General features: G+C 37.2%; 1 protein-coding gene across 2 annotated transcripts in view; it reads right to left on the minus strand.

Annotated features, from left to right (window-relative positions):
* Window positions 1–23,149, minus strand: part of pik3r3b (phosphoinositide-3-kinase, regulatory subunit 3b (gamma)) — a 191,104-nt gene that overhangs the window by 77,654 nt on the left and 90,301 nt on the right. For both annotated transcript variants that reach the window (XM_026933188.3, XM_053230320.1), the window contains one exon: window positions 20,037–20,122. In XM_026933188.3, coding sequence (XP_026788989.1) covers window positions 20,037–20,122 — 86 coding nt within the window. The remainder of the gene's footprint in view (window positions 1–20,036; window positions 20,123–23,149) is intronic.

Below are 23,149 nucleotides of genomic sequence, written 5' to 3' on the forward strand. Positions count from 1 at the left end.
GGACATTATAAGAAAATATAAGGTAGGGTATAACATTAAGGTATAAGGTTTATAAGGTAATGTTATATCTGGCTAAACTGAATAAAAATGAAGTAAATGTGACTGACAAACAGGGTAATTAGTATGCTAGATACAGTAAATGGCATATCATATACAAGGAATTAAGTTTTTTGTTGCCATGGTTATTTACAATATATAATCTCTCTAATTTTCAGACTGAACTCAAATAACATAGAGAAAGACACTTACATAGGAGTCATTGTGTTTTCCAATGAAGTAAAGAGTGACAGCTGAAGGAGTTGAGGAAAGGGGGTTTTGTCAATAGTGCAATCATGCATGAGGACTCTTGGGTCAAGCCTGCTTGACCTCTGGTCCTCAGGTTCATGGCTTTCAGGCTAACATCATGGTCAAAGCCATGTATGCGGAGTGTGTGCCGTGTGTCTCAGGAGAGAGGAGGATGGCAGGGAGGAAAGGGACATCTGCAGCACACTGAGGGCTATCGGCTGCTCTGCCAACAATGACCTCACTGCCTCCTGCCCACCAGCCGGGCTCCAGTATGGCTCCCTAGAGACGTACGTCATTATAGCACTCTGATTGCAGCTACTGAGATGGCACATCAATGCGTTACCACAAATACAGAGTGAGAACATTTCTCAGATCCTCCCAATCCTCCCACCAGACACTCGCTCATAATCTTTGCCATTTACTATTTCTGAAGTGCTTCAAAAATCAGTTAAAAGAATTAATTGTATGCAAGAGTGTAGGTGAATGTGTGAGGATGCTCAGATGGCAAGGGATTGCATGATGGCTACTATCTCCACATCCAGGCCTTTATGGTCCCCAGCAAGCCTTTAAAGCTCCCCAGTGTGAAAGCAGCGGTGAAGCCACCCTTTTTATTGAAGCCCGGACAGAAATGGGAGCTGTTTTTACACGTCTCAGCTCTGGACAATATCAGGGCCCATTTCACGTCATCATGCGGGCTCACCTTGAACTAATGCTCTCTGGGATTGTGAAAGGCCCATAATGTCCCCATTAATCTCCATGGGTGGGTGCAGGACTGGGGTGGTAGACAGCACAGATGACCTGTAAAAACCACACAGCCCAAACTGCTCAGCCACATAAAGGTCCTCAAAAATGTCCTGCAGGTCACGCCTCGTATATCACAGTACATTAAGACTTCAGGGAAAGCAGACAAAGACCTAACAACAACAATCGCCCCTGCTCTATGACTGCAGGCTGAATTTCTTTGTGTTTGTGTTTTTAATTTTTTAAAACGCATGATATTTCCCCTTTTTAAAAAACTATATTTTTAAATTAAATTTAACATTCAAATTTATTATTAAATATTTACAAATATGTGATTATATATTTAGTTGAAGTTTAGTTCTAATTACTATTCTTTTTTTCTTTCTTATTTATTTACAGTGGTGCTTGAAAGTTTGCAAACCCATTAGAATTTTCTGTACAAATATGACCTAAAACGTTATCAGATTTTCACACAAGTCCTAAAAGTAGATAAGGATAACAAAAAAAATATTTGTTATTAAATATACTTGGTCATTTATTTATTGAGGAAAATGATCCGATATTACATATCTGTGAATGGCAAAAGTATGTGAACCTTTGCTTTCAGTATCTGGTGTGACCCCCTTGTGCAGCAATAACAGCAACTAAATGTTTCAGGTATCAGTCCTGCACCTCGGCTTGGAGGAAGCCCACTCCTCAATACAGAACAGCTTAAACTGTCCTTCCACAACATTTCTACTGGATTAAGGTCAGGACTTTAACTTCGCCATTCTAAAACATTAACTTTATTCTTCTTTAACCATTCTTTGGTAGAATGACTTGTGAGCTTAGGGTTGCTGTCTTGCTGCATGACCCACTTTCTCTTGAGACTCAGTTCATGGACAGATGTCCTGATATTTTTCTTTAGAATTTGCTGGTATAATTCAGAATTCATGCAGCAAAACAGGCCCAAACCATGATACTACCACCAGCATGTTTCACAGATGGGATAAGGTTCTTATGCTGGCATGCAGTGTTTTCCTTTCTCCAAACATAGCGCTTCCCATTTAAACAAAAAAGTTCTATTTTGGTCTCATCCACTGACAAAACATTTTCCAATAGCCTCCTGGCTTGTCCATGTGGTCTTTAGCAAACTGTAGGTGGGCAGCAATGTTCTTTTTGGAGAACAGTGGCTTTCTCCTTGCACCCCTGCCATGCACACCATTGTTGTTCAGTGTTCTCATTTGTTTAATTGGGTTCTCTCTATCTACTTTTAGGACTTGTGTGAAAATCTGATGATGTTTTAGGTCATATTTATGCAGAAATATAGAAAATTCTAAAGGGTTCACAAACTTTCAAGCACCAATTTATTTATTTATTTACTTTTACAGAGACCATAAAACACTTCTTCATTTTGCTTTGAATAAGAGTGTTTGGCAAATGCTGTAAATATAATATTCTATAAACCCAGAGTTTGGCTTCTCCCCTGAAAACTTGGCTGCATTTTAGTATCTTTTTGGAAGAGAGAAAACATTAAAATTACTTTTCAGTAATGTGTTTAGTTATTTATGGTTGTTTTCTTTAAACTGGTTGTCTTTAGAGTTCATTATTAAATGCCAAACATACTCTAGCTCCACAAAAAGCCAAAAAGATGTTATTCAGAATAATATAGTGTTAATAAGTGTTAATAGTAAAGTGTTAATATAAACACTATTCATGTATATTTTTAAATATTACAGTTTCAGAGTTTGCTCAATCTTTTGTCCAATTCAAATCTGTCATGTCATTAATTTTTTTCAGACTCCATTTGCACATGTTTTGCAACATATATTTTTTTTTACTTTCCATAAAATGACCAGTAGAAATTACCCCAGGTAATATGTATCAACTGACATGTGGGTAAAGATTCTATTATATCCTGGGGGAAAAGAGGTTTTGTGCTTCTTCTTCAGTATAAAGCCACTCCAGGAAGGGCTCATTCTTGTCTATCATTTCCTGCCTAAACCAAAACGAATTCAAGTATGAAACACTGAACAATAAAATATAGACGACATTTAAAAGGACTCTGGGGCAAAGCCTACACACATTTTATGATCAAGCTCAGCCTGTGCAGCTACATGCTATAATGCTTAAAATGAAGGTCAAAACAATCAGTTTGGATTAAAATGAGGTGTATGTAATATGCATGGATTTTTTTAGTGTGAACATCATGAAGACACTCCACTTCTGCGATTTATACAGATCATTTATCCAGTGCAAATCAATCATAATTACTACCTTTTGTGGGAAGAGGACATTTGTACAAGGATTTCGTAATAAATATTTCTTTTAACTTTCTCCACCAGCTTGTGTGTTTTTAAATGGTTGATGAGTACCATGATATTGTGATTTTTTTTAGACTACTTTATCATACCGAGACAATTCCAAACCCCTACTTGCTTGTTTCTATGAGCTACAAATAAAAGAAAAAATGTTTGGTGTGTGACAAGTTCCTCATACTGGTCATTCCTTATGCTCCAAAAAGCTGACCAGTCCTTTCTGTCTCAAGTTTACTTTCTTTTCCCCTTGTCAAACATTTTTTGACACCACATCCCTGTCTCACCCTTCATCCCTCCATGTTAACCGTCCTCACACACGTTAGCATGAGCCAAAGCCACAAAACACGCACTGGCTTACGCACAGCTTAGCACTTACAAAAGCCAGCACTAAAACTGCAAGTAGGGCAAACAAATGAGCTTAATAATTATATGGATTAGGGTTGACACAAGCTGATGACATTCACTGGAAACACAAAAGACCACAGATGGCCTGGACACTCTCTACACAACACACACCCTCTTTTTTTATGAGCCACTGAAGAGCCAGCGTTCACACATGCACAAGCCAAGTCATGATGAGCACTCTGGGTGGTCATTAATGTATGAAACACAGACACAAGGGAGCATGTGAAGATAAATATAGAAGCACACACACCCACAACCACACACACACACAACATCTATGCACACATCTTGAACTGGCAAACCATTTGGAACGAAGCAAACACAAGATAAAAAACTCATTCAGGATCAAGGTCATATGATTCCTCTCTTATCATTTAATCTCAAACATCCAAATGTGTAACACTTCACAGTCTTATTCAACAAAGGCGCCAGTGTGAAGAGGGAAAGAATTCAATTCTCAGCACTCCAGAGATCATGATTAATCATGTTTCACATTTCTTTTGCTTGGCTCCTCAAACATTTCTTTTTTTCCTGCAAGCATCCCATTCTGTAAAGCCTTTCTTCTCTTACTTTGAAGTGATTCTACTGTCTGGCAGCATGCCCATTTATCTGCATATGACATTTTTGCATGCATATGACTGATTTGTTGAATTAATTGTAGTGATTCTGGCTCTGTGAGAAAAGAGAGAGAGAGAGCAAGTCACAGAGGACTACAGGAGGAAGAATGAGATGAAGAGAAAGCAAGGTCAAGCAAGGATTCATCAGTTCAAAAGCATGCCAAATAGTGTATGCATAGATGCATACATACCTACAGTATGGGCACACACACTAACACACCTATGTCTCATATCCAAGTAACCAAATATTTTATTTCGTACTTTGAAAACTGTAAAGGCGATCTCAAAGCACTGTTTTTATTTCAGGATTAGTGTTTCCAGAGAAAATCTTGTTATTTTACAAAAGTAGATGGTTTTATATGCAAGAGCTAAGATAAGGTAAAGTATGTATTTAACTTATATACAGTATATATATATATACATACATACACAGTCAGGTCCATAAGTAATCGGACATGTGATTGAAGTGTAGACCTGCAGCTTTAATTCAAGGGGTTTAGCAAAAATATTGCATTCACCATTTAGGAATTACAGCCATTTTTTCCCCTCCAATGGAGTCCCTCCATTTTCACAGGATAACATAATCAAAAATATTAGGATTATTTTTAATACTGAGTTTCCTCCCTTGAGATGTTTTGCTAGGACTTCACAGCAGCTGACTTCAGTTGCTGCTTGTTTGTGGCTCTTTCTGCCTTCAGTTTTGTCTTCGGAAAGTGAAAAGCATACTCAATTGGGTTGAGGTCATCAGACATTTAACAACATTTATTTTCTTTGCCTTAAGAAGTTCTTGGGTTACTTCTGGGGTACGTTTTGGGTCATTATCTATCTGTATTGTGAAGTCCCGTCCTATGACATTTGCAGCATTTGACTGAATCTGAGCAGAAAATATAGCTCTATACACCTCAGAATTAATCTCGCTACTTCTAAAAGCAGTCACATCATCAATAAACACCAGTGACCCAGTTCCATTAACAGCCATACATGCCTATGCTATAACACTACCTCCACATGTTTGACAGATTATGTGGTATGCTTTGGAACATGAGCCCTTCCTTTCCTACTCCATACTCTTCTCTTCCCATCATTCTGGTACAAGTTAATCTTGCATCAGAACAGGTCAGGCTTTTTTAAGAGGTTTTTTAGCAAAGGAGTTTTTCTGCAACAAGGAAAGAATTCTGCATTCATCCACTTTAGTTGTATTCTGTGGTCTTCCAGGCCTTTTGGTGCTGATGAGCTCGCCAGTGCATTCCTTCTTTTTAAGAACGTACCAAACTGTTGATCTGGCTACTCCTAAAGTTTCTGCTATCTCTCTGATAGGTCTGTGTCGTTTTTTCAGCCTAATGATGGCCTCCTTCACTTGCAATGACACTTTGGACCGCATATTGAGAGTTCCCATGAACAACTACCAAATGCAAATTCAATGCTTGGAATCAACTCCAGACCTTTTATCTCCTTAATTTGTCATTAAATAATGAGGCAACAGGCCGCACCTGGCCATGAAAATGCTTATCAGTCAATTGTCCAGTTACTTTTGAGCCTGTGAAAATGGAGGGACTATGTAAAAATGGCTGTAATTCCTAAACAGTTTTATTTTTTTGTTACATTTTTGTTGAATTAAAGCTGAAAGTCTACACTTTGATCACATCTTGATTGCTTCATTTCAAACCCACCATGGTGGTGTACAGAGGCAAAATTATAAACATTGTGTCACTGTCCAAATACTTATGGCCCTGACTGTATACATGTACTGGACATGCCACATAATCTAATAACAAACAGATTAACATGCTATTTAACAAAGAAAAACATTTAATGTAATGATAGAGCTTTCTATAAGGAGCACTTTATTTAACATTTATGGAAGGAGTCTCCAGTGTCAGAGGCAAAGCTATTAACTTCAAGAGAAAATGAGCAAATATCTATTTATAACAACTATAACAAAAGTGACAGGAACGAACAGGAACCAACTCATTTCACAAATTTTCCAAAACATTTAAAAAACATTAAAAATTGTTAACATTAGTAAATTGCTATGGTATAAAAGAAATAAAACACTTTTAGATGTGCAGTTAGATGATTTTAGATGTGCAGTTTTTGGAGTTACTGTAATTTTTGCAAAAATATTGTTAATATTTTCTATCGCTGTATTTCCGACTAGTGAATAAAGGGGTTTAGCCAGTACATTTCCATAGAACTCCTTCCCACATACCCCTTAGCAAATGTTTCTTTGCTTTCTGGTTGGTATAAAGTTGTGCAGTGTGAACCCATAACTATTACGTTCACTCTGATCCAGACTTGTAAGTCCTAGCAGCTATGTAAGGCTGTGAAAACAATATGATTTTCTGTTCATATTCTCACAAATGTTTGATTTTACAGTAATTAGACCTTATTTTCTAGATAGAAATTAGGCAAAGTTACAGACTACACCCAATTTTTAACAGGCAATCTCAACTGACTTTGCAGTAAATGAGTTAACCACGTCTTAAAAAATGGACCAACAAGAATACTACAAATTTTTGACCACAACAGCTATTCATAGATGTTTATTTCGGCAGAGTCTTTTACAAATGCAAACAAAGGCAGGGAGCTGGCTAAGAACAGGCGGGCTATGGGATACATCAAGTGGGCTGCCAAACCAAATTCTGGTCAGGGGGTCCCTAAAGGTCACAGCTAACTATAGGCAAAACAATAGGCCATTTCTGATGTTAAAGTCAACTGGAAGCTGCACAGGGAGTAGAAGAAGTCATCCAAGAGCAATTCTGAGAAGAATTTTTCCAGGCTGTGAACATGATTGAGGCTGGGCAAGGGCGTCCGATGAGAGTAAACCACTAAGTGAGAACTCTAAATGGATAGGACAACAGATGAGGTTCTATCCGTTGAGAATTCTTTGACAATGAAATTCCACACACACATGTGCACACAATATTTAAGCATGGCTTGGTAAGTAATAAGCTTGCCCTTCCCTAGAGAGTGAAAATCTCCCCCTTAAACCTGCCCTTAACCTTCTGCTGTGACCAGCACCAGCCAGGCTGAGAAAGACGCTTCTGGAGCCTGAGACACTTGAAAAGCCTCTGGGATGTGGGCCAGTAATTCATTATCTATCATTTAAAGCAACAGTGGAAAAAGTTCCGCAGACAGTGAGAGCAGCGTTGCCACAAACATGCTGCATTTACCATACTTTTCCTATCTATTGTATGTAATATAATGTTAAACTATAATGCTATAATGCCTAAAAGAATATCCCAGTGATTTTTTTTTTTCATTTGCATCTACACATCTGTAGCATACATGTGACTACAGTGAACAATTATTCTGCTACACTAAAAAAGAAAAAAAAGAAAAGAAAAACACATTTATGCAGGACTCACTTATAATGTAAGGCTAAGGGCAATATTCAATAAATGTGAAACATTTGTTTTAGTAGATTTCTAAATTCTTCAGTCAGAGTTTAATTGTAAATTAAGCTCTGTATATCTGCAACGCAGGTATGTAGAAACTGATGAAACTGAGCTGAAGTTTGAAATAAAGTTACATATACAACTCTAGTACAACATGCAGTCACTTCAAGCTTCAACATATGAAGAGAAAATAAAGACACTGAACAGGATGTGTATTACATGTGATACAAAGTCATAAGCACAGCTTATAGAAAAAAAACCTTGTTTTTTGAAGAATTTGCTGACTTCTTGTCAAGGACGTAAACACAATCTGCTAGATTAGAATCTTGCTAGAAGAGGGAAATTATCATAAATGTGGTTGTTTCTTAACTAACTAGCTCACTATATGTTATTACATTATTTTTTAGACTAGTCAGGTATTTTTCTGGGCAATACCTGAAATTCACGTGTGTTAATGGGCCACACACACGTGCCTGGTGGGCTAGCTAATAAATATAATTTGTCCACCCCTAAAATTGATATAAAATATGGGACAACAATATTGCTTGTGGCAATGTCTATACTTCTTATACTTCTACATGCAAAATGTAGAAAAAAAATGTCTCCTTTAAATCAGCTTTAGTAAGACACTTTATTGTACCCAATTAAGCTTACCCTTTGCCTTAGATACCTGCCACAACACAAAAAAGGAAAACTGTTCTGAGATGTTTTTCTTTGTGTGAAGTGTGAAGCGATGGACATGCATGCGGTAAGGTGCAAATATTTGAGTAGGATTAGGTGGCTGAGAACAGCACACACAAGACTGACTCACAAGTTGGTGTGTGTTTAATTATTGTTTGTCACTGAAGATACATTAGTGAGAGAACCTTTGTTCTTTTCAGGCACACAAGAAAGGACTGGATTAGTTAAGCTGCTCACCTCTACCGTGAACACAGGGGCGTATTACGTTTCTCATAGTTACAAAACCTACCACACTACACTATAGGAAATGTGTGTTAAAAAAGTGACATTACTCAGTGCTTCTTCTCATTACTACCAAGGATATATATTAAATCATAAAATCACATAATGAGTGTTATGATGACAGCACACACATACACACACACACACACACACACACACATATATATATACAGCCATACATGCCCATGCCATAACACTTCCTCCACCATGTTTGACACATAATGTGGTATACTTTGGACCATGAGCTGTTCCTTTCTTTCGCCATACTTTTCTCTTTCCATCATTCTGGTACAAGCTAATCTTGGTTTCATCAGTCCAAAGAATCTTATTCCAGAACATGGGAGGCTTTTTTAGATGTTTTCTGGCAAAGTCTAATCTGGCTTTCCTGTTCTTGAGTGTTACCAGTGATTTTGCACCTTGTTGTAAACTCTCTGTATTTACATTGATGAAGGCGTCGCTTGACTGTAGATTTTGACAATGACACACCTACCTTCTCCAGAGTATTCTTGACTTCTGTTGATGTTGTGAAGGGGTTTTTCTTCACCAAGGAAAGGATTCTGCGATCATCCACTTTAGTTGCCTTCTGTGGTCTTCCAGGCCTTTCAATGTTGTTGAGCTCACCAGTGCTTTCTTTCTTTTTAAGAATGTACCCAACTGTTGATTTGGCCACAACTAAGGTTTTTGCTATCTCTCTTATAGATTTATGTTGTTTTTTCAGCCTAATGATGGCCTACTTCACTTGCATTGAGATCTCCTTGGCCTTAATATTGGCAGCTCCAGTCGAACAGCTGCCACATGCCAACTCAATACCTGATATCAACTCCAGAGCTTTTATCTGCTTCATTTATCTTGAAGTAATGAGGGAACGGACCGCACCTGGTCAATTAACCTGTCAGTCAATTGTCCAAATACCTTTGAGTCCCTGAAAATGGAAGTACTTTGCTTAAAATGGCTGTAATTCCTAAATGGTAAATGCCATATTTTTGTGGAACCTCTTAAAATAAAGCTGAAAGTCTACACTTTGATCACATCTTGATTTTTTTAGTTCAAATTCATTGTGGTGGTGTATAAAGGCAAAATCACAAAACTCTGTCATTGTCCAAATACTTCTGGACCTGACTGTATATATATATATATATATATATCAATATATATCACAGGGTTGGGGAGATTTTTTAAAACATTGCCATGTATGTAGTATGAAACTACAGATATTAAGATATTATATAATATTATATAATATTACAGATAATATTCGATCATGATCAACTATGTTGACAAAATCTGGCTGAAACTGGTGCAGACCTTTGTGAGATTTACCTATACTCCACATTGAGTTAGGACTAATAAACTAACAAAGAAATTACTTCTAAAGAACTTATCTACTGTTCAATTACCTTAGAACTTAGAACCTTTGAACTTGTAATTAGAGCTTTCCATTATGTCCTCTAGTATAATTTGCTATATTACTATAGCTAGTTTGTTAACCAGTCACAAGCTCTAGTGTAGTTCCCTTGAGTAAATCAGAGAAGTGACATGATGTAACATGATAAAAATCCACAGTGAAAGGCAGGATTTCATTGTGTAAACTAATATCGAGTCTGTAGAACCTCGTCATACGCTAGCTTCTGCCAAATTTACTTTGAATCACCTTATCAGCAGCTCTAAATCCAGTTAATTGTCTTAAGATCAGCCACGTCATACTAATCAGAGCTTTGTTTGCCTCATGCTAAGAGCAGCCTGGGTATACTTAATGGAAGATTAATGTGTTTAAAAGTGCAGCTGAGGAAAACCTTAATGTGATTGGTATCTCTTTAAGGAAGAAATGGCAGAATCAGAAAAGATGTCTGGACTAGAGCTGGGCAATAGGACAATATAATTTCAATGTCATGATACAATAATGTACTTTTATAACTCCTTTGTTACTCACTGTATAATATAACTGACTAGATATTAAGAATTAATTTGTACCAATTGTTTAATTTTCCCTCATTTTCTTTATGAAACACTTGTTGGCACACTGCCTGTGATGACACACACAGAAAACATTGTTCTTAACTGAACACACAGGTGTGTTAACCCCTAAAATTACCCATACTTTTACATATTTTGCATAAAATTTCTTATTAGTTTTACTGTAGTTACTGAACAATGTGCATAGCTCAGTGGCTACGACATTGGACTTCTGATCGGAAGGGCGAGACTTCAATTCCCAGCACCGCCAAGCTGCCACTGCCAGTCCCCTGAGCAAGGCTCTTAACCCTCAACTCAGTTCTACAAATGTGATAAATGTAAGACCCTCTGGACAAAGGCATCTGCCAAATGGCGTAAATGTGTTAAAATATAACCATTTATGTGTTATATTTAATGCATTGCTTTTAAATTACTGTAAATTACAGTTATTTATTGTTCGAGTGCAAATGTTTGCATCCCCTATACTTTTCCCTAACGTACCCATGTTTCACAATAAAAAAAAAAAAAAAAAAAAAAAAAAGTGGTTGGTGTATAAAAATTAACAAGTGGGTGTATAAAAATAAACTGAAAAATACCCAAAAAAACAAAGGTTTAACCATGACCCTCTCGGTCTCCTGAAAGCACACCTGAATGCAGTGTATGATATCTTCATAGAATATAACAGACACATCAGGAGGAATGGGAGAGTGGAACTCATATATGTCTTTGTGGAGTTTCACGTGTTCTCCCTATGTCCTGGGTTCCCCCGGGTTCTCTAGTTTCTTCCACCTCTCAAAAACATGCAGGTAGGCATACTGGCTACACTAAATTGCCTCTAGTTGTTAAGGAGTGTGTAGATGTGTGTATGTATGGTGCCTCTTTGATGGACTCGTGTGTATTCCCGCTTCACGCCTAGTGTTACCAGGATAGGCTTCAGATCAAAGGCAACCTTGATCAGGATAAAGGTGTAAAACTTTATCTTAAGAAACACATATTAAGGGTTAATTATGGATTTGTTCTTTGTTCAGTGAAATTCAGATAAGACACTTGTACATGGCTTATTCACTATTCGTTAAGCTTCATTCATTATGATCTGTATTAGTACATAACTGGATATATAATTCAATTATTATTTGTCTTAATACACACTAAACACTTTAGGAAGACTCTGTTATGCAAATTATTGAGCATCATCTAAATTCAAATATGTCATTTTGCCATTTTGCCATAAGGGTGCACAAACTTTTGCATTAACCTGAAAGCTTTTTCTGAATGCTCTTCACTAAAGACCTATGCATAACATATACTATACATATTACATTGTCCCTTCATTTATAACACCGGTAATATATATATACACACACAGTACTGTGCAAAAGTCTTAGGCACATGCAAATGCTGTAGAGCAAAGATGCCTTCAAAAATAATGAAACTAAATGTTTCTACATTAAAAAATACTATAAAGAGCTGTAAACAGTAACAAATGAAACAAAGTCAATATTTGGTGTGACGATCCTTCGCTTTAAAAAAAAAAAAAAAGTAGTCTCAATCTGTGCAGTTTTATAAGGAAATGAGCTGTAAGTGTTACTGAGCATCTTGCAGAAGCAGCCACAGTTCTTCTGGAGACTTTGACTGTCACACTTGCTTCTTATTTTTGCAGCAAAACCCAGAAACCTTCATTATGTTTTTTGTCTGAAAAGTGGTCTCTTATGTAATATGCTGCTTTCTTTACTGACTTACAAACATTTTTCTGTAACATTTAATTTTGTGCTGGAAAACTAATGTTTGGAAATCTAAAATGTTTTGGTACTGAATCAATAATGTAGAAGTCATAAAATAAAAATCTATAACAAAGTTTGTACTAAACAAAAATAGGGTGCCTAAGACTTTTGCACAGTGCTATATTGTATTTTTGTGTCTGAAAAATACAACCATTCCTGTAGACTAGAGTTGAGTATGATACAAAATAAAAAGCTTGCATCAGTTTACAGAGCATGCAGGAAGCTTGACGTTAATATCATCTGAAAGGGTCTTTTTTGGAGCAGAGGGAAAAGGTACTTGAAATAACAAATGTCATGACACGTTCCATCAGGAATCGAGATAGTTTTCCTTCAGTAGAAGGGAAATGAAAGCTGAAAAGCTGACGCAGGACAGGATAGATGTTGATTTAGGATCATAGGAGATCTTTTGTCTTGCTTTTGAGTAGACAGTGGCTGAGATTAGATTAGCACTCTTAATTACGTAATACCCCCGGTGGTCCATTTAGGATCAGGTTTTATTGTTACATTCTCAGCTATTCCTCAAGGATTTCCTGGCATCATTTGTGGTCCCTAAAGCACTCTACTTGTGGTTCAAAGAGGGACAGCACATGACGATGTGTACAGCACATAACTGACAGTCCCTTACGTCACCTTCAGTGTCGATTTACAGACGATGCTAGTGCCTGAACAAACAGCAATGGTTATAGAGTCAGTCCTCCATCCCATATTAGGAGAAAGGCAGATCTTTCCAAACATGACCCAGTCATTTTTAATACAGGATTTGCTACCTTCTCTCTCTGCCCTTGATTGGCACAATTGATTGTTTTGTTTTTTTTGGCTCTCCTAAGTTCCACAGGAGAGCTGCACTAAATTCAGACATCACTGCAGGATAGCTGAGACTAGTGAAGATGACTTCATCCATAAAATGGATTGGTTATATTCAGGCATGGATCAGTTCAGGCAAGGGATATAGTTCCACATTGTTTTTGGCTATGATTCTGGACAGCAGATGAAAAATCCATGTTATGGTAATCCATTCATCAATAACTCATTTCAAGTCTGATCAGGGTAATGGGATAATTTGATTTTCAATGACAGTACTGAAGGTTAAAATCCAAAATATTTGCTTCACTTAGAAAAGCTGATAGAATTCAAAGTGGTGGTCAGATTTCCAGTACGCAACAAACACTGCAGCCTGGACTCTATCACTCCTTCTTTAAGAAGTGATGGACAAATCAGTAACAAATTTCATGTTTAGACTTATTGTAGCTGCTCAGTGGACAAGTAAGTTCAACAACCAGAAAAAGAAAAAATTGTACTACTTATTGACTTTTGCATAACAAAAGTTTTAATTATGTGTGTTAAAAATATAATACACTTCACAATGGTGTTATGCACATAGAAACTATAACTATACTGTACACTACCAATTCTGAATCCCACTGCTTGCTGCACTACGCACTAGCGCGGTAGTAAAGACCACCATTATCAAGTCCGAGACAAGTCCAAGACCAGGACTAGATGAGATCTAGTTAAGACTGTGTCTTAAGGGGGTCAGGGCCAAGTCAAAGATCAAGTCCAAATGAAAAGCAAGACAAAGTCAAGTTTGAGACTGAAAACCATCATTCAGTATTTTCACAAACACTTGGCCAAGATCAAAACCAAGGCCAATGTCAAGACTGAGATAAGTCTTACAGCCCTGCTACACACATCAGCTATGAGATGCAGGTATATGAAACACACAGGTATGCGGTCAAACTGATGAAACCCAGCACAGTAAAGTCAAGCTTTAAGCCATCATACAACTTTCTTGTTAGCACAACACGCAGCTAAACACACTGAGAGAACATGAAGATGCTCGCCAGACTAATATAATAATATTTTTATGTATGATGCAAGAACAGAATGACTTGCTACCATTTTATCGAGGACGGCAGCAGAATGTGCTACATTAGAAGATCTATTATTAGAAGATTAATTAATGCATTTAACTAACTAACTAGCTGGCCATGACTTATTACATCATATTTGCTACCATCTGTTAGCCTAGTCAAATAAGTTTACGGTCCACCAAAGCATGGTACTGGGCAGCTCATTGGAGCTAATAAATTTACGATTTGTCCATGATTTGTGAATAAAGTGGTGTAGTCAGTAAGTTTGTTGGACAACCCTTCCTATCACACCGCTCTCTTCATAACGCATACACACACTGCCTAGGCTAGAATGCCTGAAAGCTTCAATGTGTATATTTTGAATCTTTATCATATTACATGTTTGTGGCTAGCAATTTATCTCACACACAATATAAGTTTCTGAACTGACAGGCTAGGTAACGTCATGTCTGATTGGCTAAATGTTGGTGGTCCACATCATATGTTATTGAATCTGCCAGAAAGTGAAGAAAACTTCAACAAATATTCCTAGAAGTATACTCACTTAAAAAAAATCACCAACCTGATCTTACACTACATGGTTTTCTGTTTGGACAGCCTCAAATGTGAGATCATACTATACAAATGGCTCTGCATGGAGAGAAAGGATGAAGGGTTGGAAGGCAAAACATGGCTGCAGAACAAAGGCTATAGTCAGGGCAGTTACAAGATTATTACATGGTAGACTGAAGCATGTGATTGCAAGCAGCTGAGTGGACAGCAGTGGTCATTTTCACCGGGTCAGCGAGGACATGGGGTCAGCTAGTGGGGAATTCCAGGAGGTCACGCCCTGGCCCCCTGGAGGCCCCATGCGTGTGTGTGTGTGTTTGAGAGAGAGAGGGAGGGAGAGAGAGAGAGAGAGAGAGAGAGAGAGAGAGAGAGAGTCATGTTTAATGGTTGCATGTGAGCAGGTTAAATTCAGGGCTTTGGGACAATGAGGGCAGTTTGTGGTAAGATGACAGGGCATAAACAGAGTGCACACTGGAGAGAGAGAGAACGAGAGAGAGAGAGAGAAAGAGCATGAGCGAGAGAGAGAGCGAGAGAGAGAAAGTTGTGGCCTTTAACTGACCCCAAATTCAGAAGTCAATTTTCACCACACCAAATCTATTGGCCGCAGGACTGCAGCCCCACGCATGCGCACACACACACATACACACACACACAAACACACACACTTCTGCTGCTGTACATGATAGGGTACAGAAGCCAAAAAATGTACTGTTACTTACAGTAATTAATGACTCACATAAAAGTAGTCAATCCAAGCAATTACTTGAGTAAGAGTGTCAAATGAATAAATAAGGAATAATACATGATGGGATGTGCTGTTATAGGAAAGTAATCAACACCAGAGTGTTGTGATGTAGGCCAACACAAAGCATAGTTACTGTTACCTTCTATAAATGTTTTATTCCACTTACACCACAGCAACTTTCCAATGATCGCAAATTATTAATTAAAGCATGGGAAGTCATTCTTTTTTTATCTGTTTATAGTTACTTTTATAGTTACAAAACAAGTTAGTTCCTGTTATCATTTACATTTTAACAGCTATAACAAGTCATTCTCTCACCAGCCTCTCTTCTTTTCACTCCTGAAGTTAAAAACGTGAACATTAGCAGTACTGCTATAGTATGTCATTTAGTATAAACAAATGAAAGTGGGAATTGGATCATTTCCTTAAAATTTTTCCCTCATTAGCTCAAAACTATATACCTTTCATTTTAAAGAATTACTTCAAGAATTAAAAAAAAACAACCTTAAACTGTTCATTTTCATACAGAAATACATTTAATGTTTCATTAGCTAAGCGGCTTCAACACACACTTAGATCGAATTCAAAATGGCTGCCTCACTATACACTACATATACTTCTCTATAGTGGTGCATTCATGCTTTTTGGGAAGGAAAACATATGACAAACTTAACGTTCAAATTGTCAAAGATGTCTGAACACTGCTGCTAGGATGCAGGAAAATGCGGATGAGGAGTACAACCTAGCGAATGACTGGGCAAATACTTGTCTTTCATATGAATGATGTAAAGGAAGGATGAACGTGGAAATGAGACAACACTGTCATGAATATGGACATGTATCTCGGATGTGTCGGTGAATCACTAAAAAAAGTCAACATTTGATAAAATGTAATTACGATATAATTACAGTTAGCACCAACTACTAACCAAATTTTCATGTAACATGATTTAAAGCACTCTTACAAGTATAAATCAACTAAAAAGTTACTTAAGTGAACATACTGATGTAACAAATGTGAAATATAACTTAACATCACTTATATGAACTGATATCACAGAACGATAACAATTCACCCCTCTTTTTGTCTGTTTTTACTTAAAATGATTTAATTGCACATTATTGCTATGTGTGTGAATAGAACACATCATGCTAGGCTACTTTACACATCTGTTCACAATCTTATAGACCAGAGGTGCTATGTCACACATCTTGTCATGTAATTTGTCTGTACATGATATAAATGGTCTCTCTCTCTCTCTCTCTCTCATACTCATACACACACACACACACACTTAATGAATCCATCATCCTTTGACAGGCGCAGTCATCTGAGAGGAGGCGAGTCTAAAACAACCCCCAAAGATTGCTCTTTAAACCCAATATTTCACCAACAAACCGTACCAAGCTGTAACCCATTAGAGGCCAAGTCTGGGGTTAGAGGCATGGAAGCAGCCAGGCATTTGAGGGCACAGCATTGCGTGCCTCCACGACGGGAAAATAAGAAAATTATTTGGGAAATAAATGAGTTGCTGTAATGTGAATGGATGGGTTGTTTTATTTCCTCATGTATTTGCGTGTGTGTGCACACTGGAAGGTGGGGGAGTATTTTGTGTGCCTAATAGCTGACAGATTGACTGCCTGCGCTGGGCTGAAAGTGAGTCATGAATGTCAAGTGCCAGAGTTCGACACACGCACAAAGAAAATACGGCATTTCCCCGGTGTGGTGCCTCCTCGTAGGCTGGGTTGTGTTAGGGCAGCGGAGTCCTGGGCACACTGTGAGCCTTTGTATGACCTCTAAATAACCTCGAACTTCTTGAAGGAAGGCCTGCTGTTTACACATGACCCTGACCTCATGCTTGGTGCACACAACACACATGGCGAACCTTAATCAAAGCCATCCGTGCTGGATCATGAATGCTCAGTGTTCGGGGAGGTTAATCCACACCCAGATGCCAAACATTTGGAGATGTAAATACACCACCACCCCAATCCTAAAGATGACCCCTCAACACCAGCACTGCAGCCCATAAATCTGGCAAAATTTTTTGTTATCCATAAAGTCATAAAGTTTATTTTGCTCGTGAACTTATAGACTCATATGTAAATAAACCCACACATACGCACACACAAACTTTGACAGTAACACCCATGCTAACCAGGTGCTTAACAAAAGTGTGTGTGCGTGTGTGTGTGTGTGTGTGTGTATATATATATATATATATATATATATATATATATATATATATATATATATATATATACACACACACACACACACACACACACTCCACTTTAATAGGAACACCCGTACACCTGCTAATTTATTCAGTTATCAAGTCAGCCAATCATGTGGCTGCAGCACAGTGCATAAAATCATGCAGATACAGGTCAAGAGCATCAGTTACTGTTCACATCAACCATCAGAATGGGGAAAAATGTAATCTCTGTGACTTTAACCATGGCATGATTGTTGGTGCCAGACGGGCTGGTTTGACTATTTCAGAAACTGCTGATCTCCTGGGAATTTCACACAGAGTTTACACAGAATGGTGTGAAAAACAAAAACTTCTTGTGTGTGGAAAGTCTGTAGGCTGAAACAGCTTGTTTATGAGACAGAACAGAGGAGAATGACCAGACCAATCTGAGCTGACAGGAAGTCTATAGTAACTCAAATAAGCACTCTTTACACCTGTGGTGAGCAGAAAAGCATCTCAGAATGCACAACACATCAAACTTTGAGGTGGGTGGGCTACAATGAAGAAGATCACATCAGGTTCTTCTGCTGTCACTCCAGTCGTTTGTGAAAATCCCAGGAGACCAGTAGTTTCTAAAATACTCAAACCAACCCAATTCTCTTTCTCTCTCTCGCTCTCTCTCTTTATATATATGTATGTGTATATATATATATATATATATATATATATATATATATATATATATATATAGAGTGTAATATAAAAAAGCTTGTTTGAATTAGAATACGCATTCGTCAGCTTTTTGTTCATTTTTGTTTAATATATTCATGATATATTGGCTGTTATTCAGAAAGCACTGCTTGGCTGCACACTCTAACTAATACCTTTCCTCTATGTCATCTATCCCTTTTTATACTAGAAATCCATATTATGCTAAATGTGTACCAGCGCGCTGCTGAATTCTCAATTCTGACTGGTTAAAAGATGTTGATTCATTTTCTATATAAGAGAGTGGTGCCAACTGCAAAATTCATATCGATGTGCTTGGTCTTATTATTTCTACAGTAACAGCTAATTCACAGGAACTTGTATGTTGGACACTTCATATAATCTAATGTTAATAAAGTTTTCTGTAAAGAAACATTTATTATTTATTCATTTTTGGAAAGAGTCTCCAGAGATTAATAAATTGAGAAAAATAAATAAATAAAAGAGTGGGTGGTAAGGTTTAAAAGTGTTTAAAATAAGCGATAACAGGAACTAACATTTCACAGATGTTCCACAACATTAAATGTAAATAAATGGATAAAAAGTACAACTTGGCATTCTTTAATTATTTTTAAACTGTTTAATCATTGGCAAATTGCTGTGGTACAAGAGGAATAAAAGACTTTGCCTATAACATGGTTATAGTAAAAATAATCAACTTTGGGGTGGTAACAGTAACTCCAGCCATCTTTGATTGTTTTCCTCTAATAGCATACCCTGTTGTGTTTTGTTTCTTTCAATCAAACTATTAAAAAGCTACTTCAAGTTTAGGTCCACCTCCAAACTAAAGCCAGAAAAACATAAACCTGTGTGTTTATATTCATTTAGCACTACTAACTCCAGAGGTTCAATGACCATAACTGTTTTAACTCAAGATTACAGCCTTTGAAGGAGGAGCCTGGCCATTCTCTCTCTGTGAGAAATACATAAGTTAAATAAACTTTAGCTGAAGAACTGTATCAGGCACCGAGTCAAACTCCTTTCATTAAACCACAAAACAGACCACGGAGGGAGCCTGGGCTGCCAAAAAATCCCTGACAGGAAATCAAGATTCATTGCTGCACACTGCTGCCAGGCCTCAGAGGAGTCCTAGTCAGTCGTTGGACAGGAGGATCATCTCCTGCTCGTTTGCTCCTTGCTCTCTTCTGTTGCCATCTATCCACAAACATTCGTTGGCCCCTCAGCACCCTTCATCAGTCACCAAGACACACACTCGCATTTTGCTAACTTTATTTAGGAACAACTTAATCACTTCCAACAGAGAGACAGATACCGTCTACATTGACGCTAACAATTGCAATTACTGAAGAGAAATTATTATCAAATAAGTGACCTCAGCTAGGAAAATATGCTGTGGTGCACATTTGCTTAAAAAAAGAGCTAGAGCAGGAAACTGATAACTAAGAGCCAGAACCTCCTCATGCTTTGGATTCATATATCAGAACAAAATGGAGATCTTGCCTACCTGGGGCAGCTTGCATCTCAGTCAGGCCTCCCACGACGATGAGGGATTCCAAAATCTTCACGTGATGATCAGGGTTCACATCCGCACTGGATACAAAAGAGGACAAAAAAAAACCTCAGAAGAACGAGAGTCATTGTGTGAGCTCAAAAGTAGCATATTAACATATTAACTGCAAGACAATTGATACACAGACCCATGATCTTGTATGTGGATTGGATCCTGACCACAAGCATTTTTTTTTTTATAATTGTGTTCAAATGCCACTTTGGTTAGCTAAATTGGTCTATCACACATTATTATGCAAATCAGCTCAGTATAATCAACCACCAACTTCCTGTTGTTCATAGTTTCTAGTTGTTTTAACAGTTTTTTACAGTTGCTGTAACAAAAATCACAATATTGTCTGTCATTTATAATTTCCTTAACTGCACCAACTTCATTCACCCTATGAACCTTGGAAGCCGACAAAAGTATATGAATATGAATTTTGCATATTTGAATTATATACAAATTCTTTTTTTCTGTGGTGTATTTTAATAAATTTACATTTTGCCGATGTTATTTCTTTGTTTTGAACGTGCTAAGGGTAGTATTCGCCTTTAAACATAATAATTTGAAATGATCAAAAATTCAAATCTCAAAAATACAACTTTTATGTAAATTAGGCCAAAGGGGAAGCAAGCAGGATTCCCTGGGAAAATTAAATGCTTTGATTTGAATTTTTAAATTTTTGAGATTTGTATTCAGGACTGTAAAACTGTAACCATTAATGTCAAATTATCTGCTTTTAAAGGCAAATCTTACACTTAGCATGTTCAAAACAAAGAAAAAAAAAAACACTGGCAAAAAATACACCACAGGAAAATAAACATTCAGTGTACAATGTGTACATAATTCAAATATACAAATTGTATAGTCAAATACTTTTGTGAGCTCCCAAGCTTAATATCACTGCCCATGTGTGTTGTGATGTAATATATGAAATTGTTGAATGTGACTTGGAGAGACCGAGAGACCTCATGAAGTGACTTGAGGGATTGGATTTAAATCTGTTTTAAATCTGCATTTACACCTGTATTATTATGTGGATAATCCTGATACTCGACATGCAAAAAACACCCAGGTATAGAACAGAGTCACATGCCTCCGAACAAGTTGAGAGTCTGTTGAGCACCCACATGGTGATCATCCTTCACATCCTCAAATACTGCTTTCAACTCCACTTGAAACCCTTTCAAAGCTGATGTTAGAAGTGACACTTCTGCACATAATTTTTTTAATCAAGATTGCTCTCACAAGCACGCACACACACTCACACACACACACACACACACACACACAGTCACAGGATAAGCTCACCACACTCAGTCATGTCACAAAATGCACTCAGTCACGTCCTGAGATTCAGTGGCTGATCTGCCTGGAAGACCAGTGACTCATTTTTATGGTCAGAACGTCATGCAGGGAAGTGCTAAAATTCTGAGAAAGAAAAATATGGCAATGTTGGGAAGCAAGTCTGCCAGTAATAGGTTTGGCAATTTCACCCTAAAACTTAATGTCTATTCAGTAAAACTGAAAGCTACAGTTAAGGACCTTGGTGTGAACCCTTGTAGCTTTCGTTTCCCTTGTTGGTAAAATCTCCACTTGCATATTATGATTTGAAAAACATAGCCAAAATAATAAATATGATATATACTGTATACAAAATGTTAGTTAATGCTTTAATAACCTCTAGATTGGTGTTGACTCTCTTTAAATAAAGTTCAGCTGGTTCAGAATGCAGCAACATTAACATTAAATTTACATTTAGAGCATTTGGCAGATGCTCTTATCCCAAGCAGCTTAGTAGTTTCCATCAGAAAACATATTCTCATGCTAGTACAAACAGGTCTAAGAATACCATTAAGCTAAAACAATGGAACCTGCATTCATACCAAGAAAACAAGTCCATTATCCTAGTGTTATTTAAACGACTCTTACTACCTATAAAGCTCCACATTGACTACAATGTCCTACTGATGACAATTTAAACTCTGAATGGCGTATCTTGCTGATCTTATGAAGTAGTATAGTTAATCCGTGCACTCCGGATTTCTGGTTCTAAAAAAGGTTCTTAAAGGGAGTTTTGGATATTTAAGTGTTCTCAGAACCCTCTCTGTAAGGGAATCATAATGTGTTCTCCCAGAAGGACAAACTAAAGAACCATTTAAGAATACAGCTTTAAGCTTTATTTTAAGAGTGTATTGTTAAACATACTTTTCATAATTTGTATTAATTCTTATAGATTTATAATATGGTTAAAGGTACGAGCTTTCAGTTGAACTTTGAGCTTTTCTGAAAGGGAAATCTGTTGTAGGGTTTTAGTAAAAACTTTTAAAGTTCATCCAAAGGAAAGAGCCAGTGAACTGTATTGTTCATTAATATACTTTATCTTAATTTTATACCACAGTGCAGTTGAATTCTCATATCTGATTGGTCAGAAGGTGTGGATTAATTTTATATAACCACACAGCTCGGACAGTACTTCTGGCTGTAACATAATAATATATTAATGTGCTCACTGTAATATGTTATTGTTTCTATAGTAACAGCTTATACACATGGACTTGTATGGTGGACATTCCACATAATCTGAGATTAGTAATAAATGTATAAAAAAGTGTTGTTTAACAAGGGAAAGGAGTCTAAAGTCTTTGTAACACTGCTTTGTAAACTTTCCCGACACAAGAACATCTTCAGGACAGAGGAGTTTACACTTTCCGGTTTCTTTGTAAAATGATAAGCTATGCTTTTTTTTTGTCTCATTAACTATAACAGAGACAATACAGGAGAGGCTGGTAAGAGAGCAATTTGTCTCGTGGACGTTCCATAATGTTCAATATAAATATAAATAGTTAAAACGCGCAATATGACAATTAAAAATTGTAATCGAGAATCACTGTAGTATATGTGGAATAACACCCTTCAGACCATGCTGTTATATGGAAACTATCCACAATACAGTCTGTGGTGTGTGTTATTCATTACTAAGTTGTTTAACCTTCTTTTCGTTCCATTTTGCTCCAACCTTCCACTGTTTAATTTTCTGTATGCAAAGCACTCCAAACCACAAT

The sequence above is a fragment of the Pangasianodon hypophthalmus genome, chromosome 2, assembly GCF_027358585.1.
Source record: "Pangasianodon hypophthalmus isolate fPanHyp1 chromosome 2, fPanHyp1.pri, whole genome shotgun sequence".
In the NCBI taxonomy this organism is placed as follows: Eukaryota; Metazoa; Chordata; class Actinopteri; order Siluriformes; family Pangasiidae; genus Pangasianodon; species Pangasianodon hypophthalmus.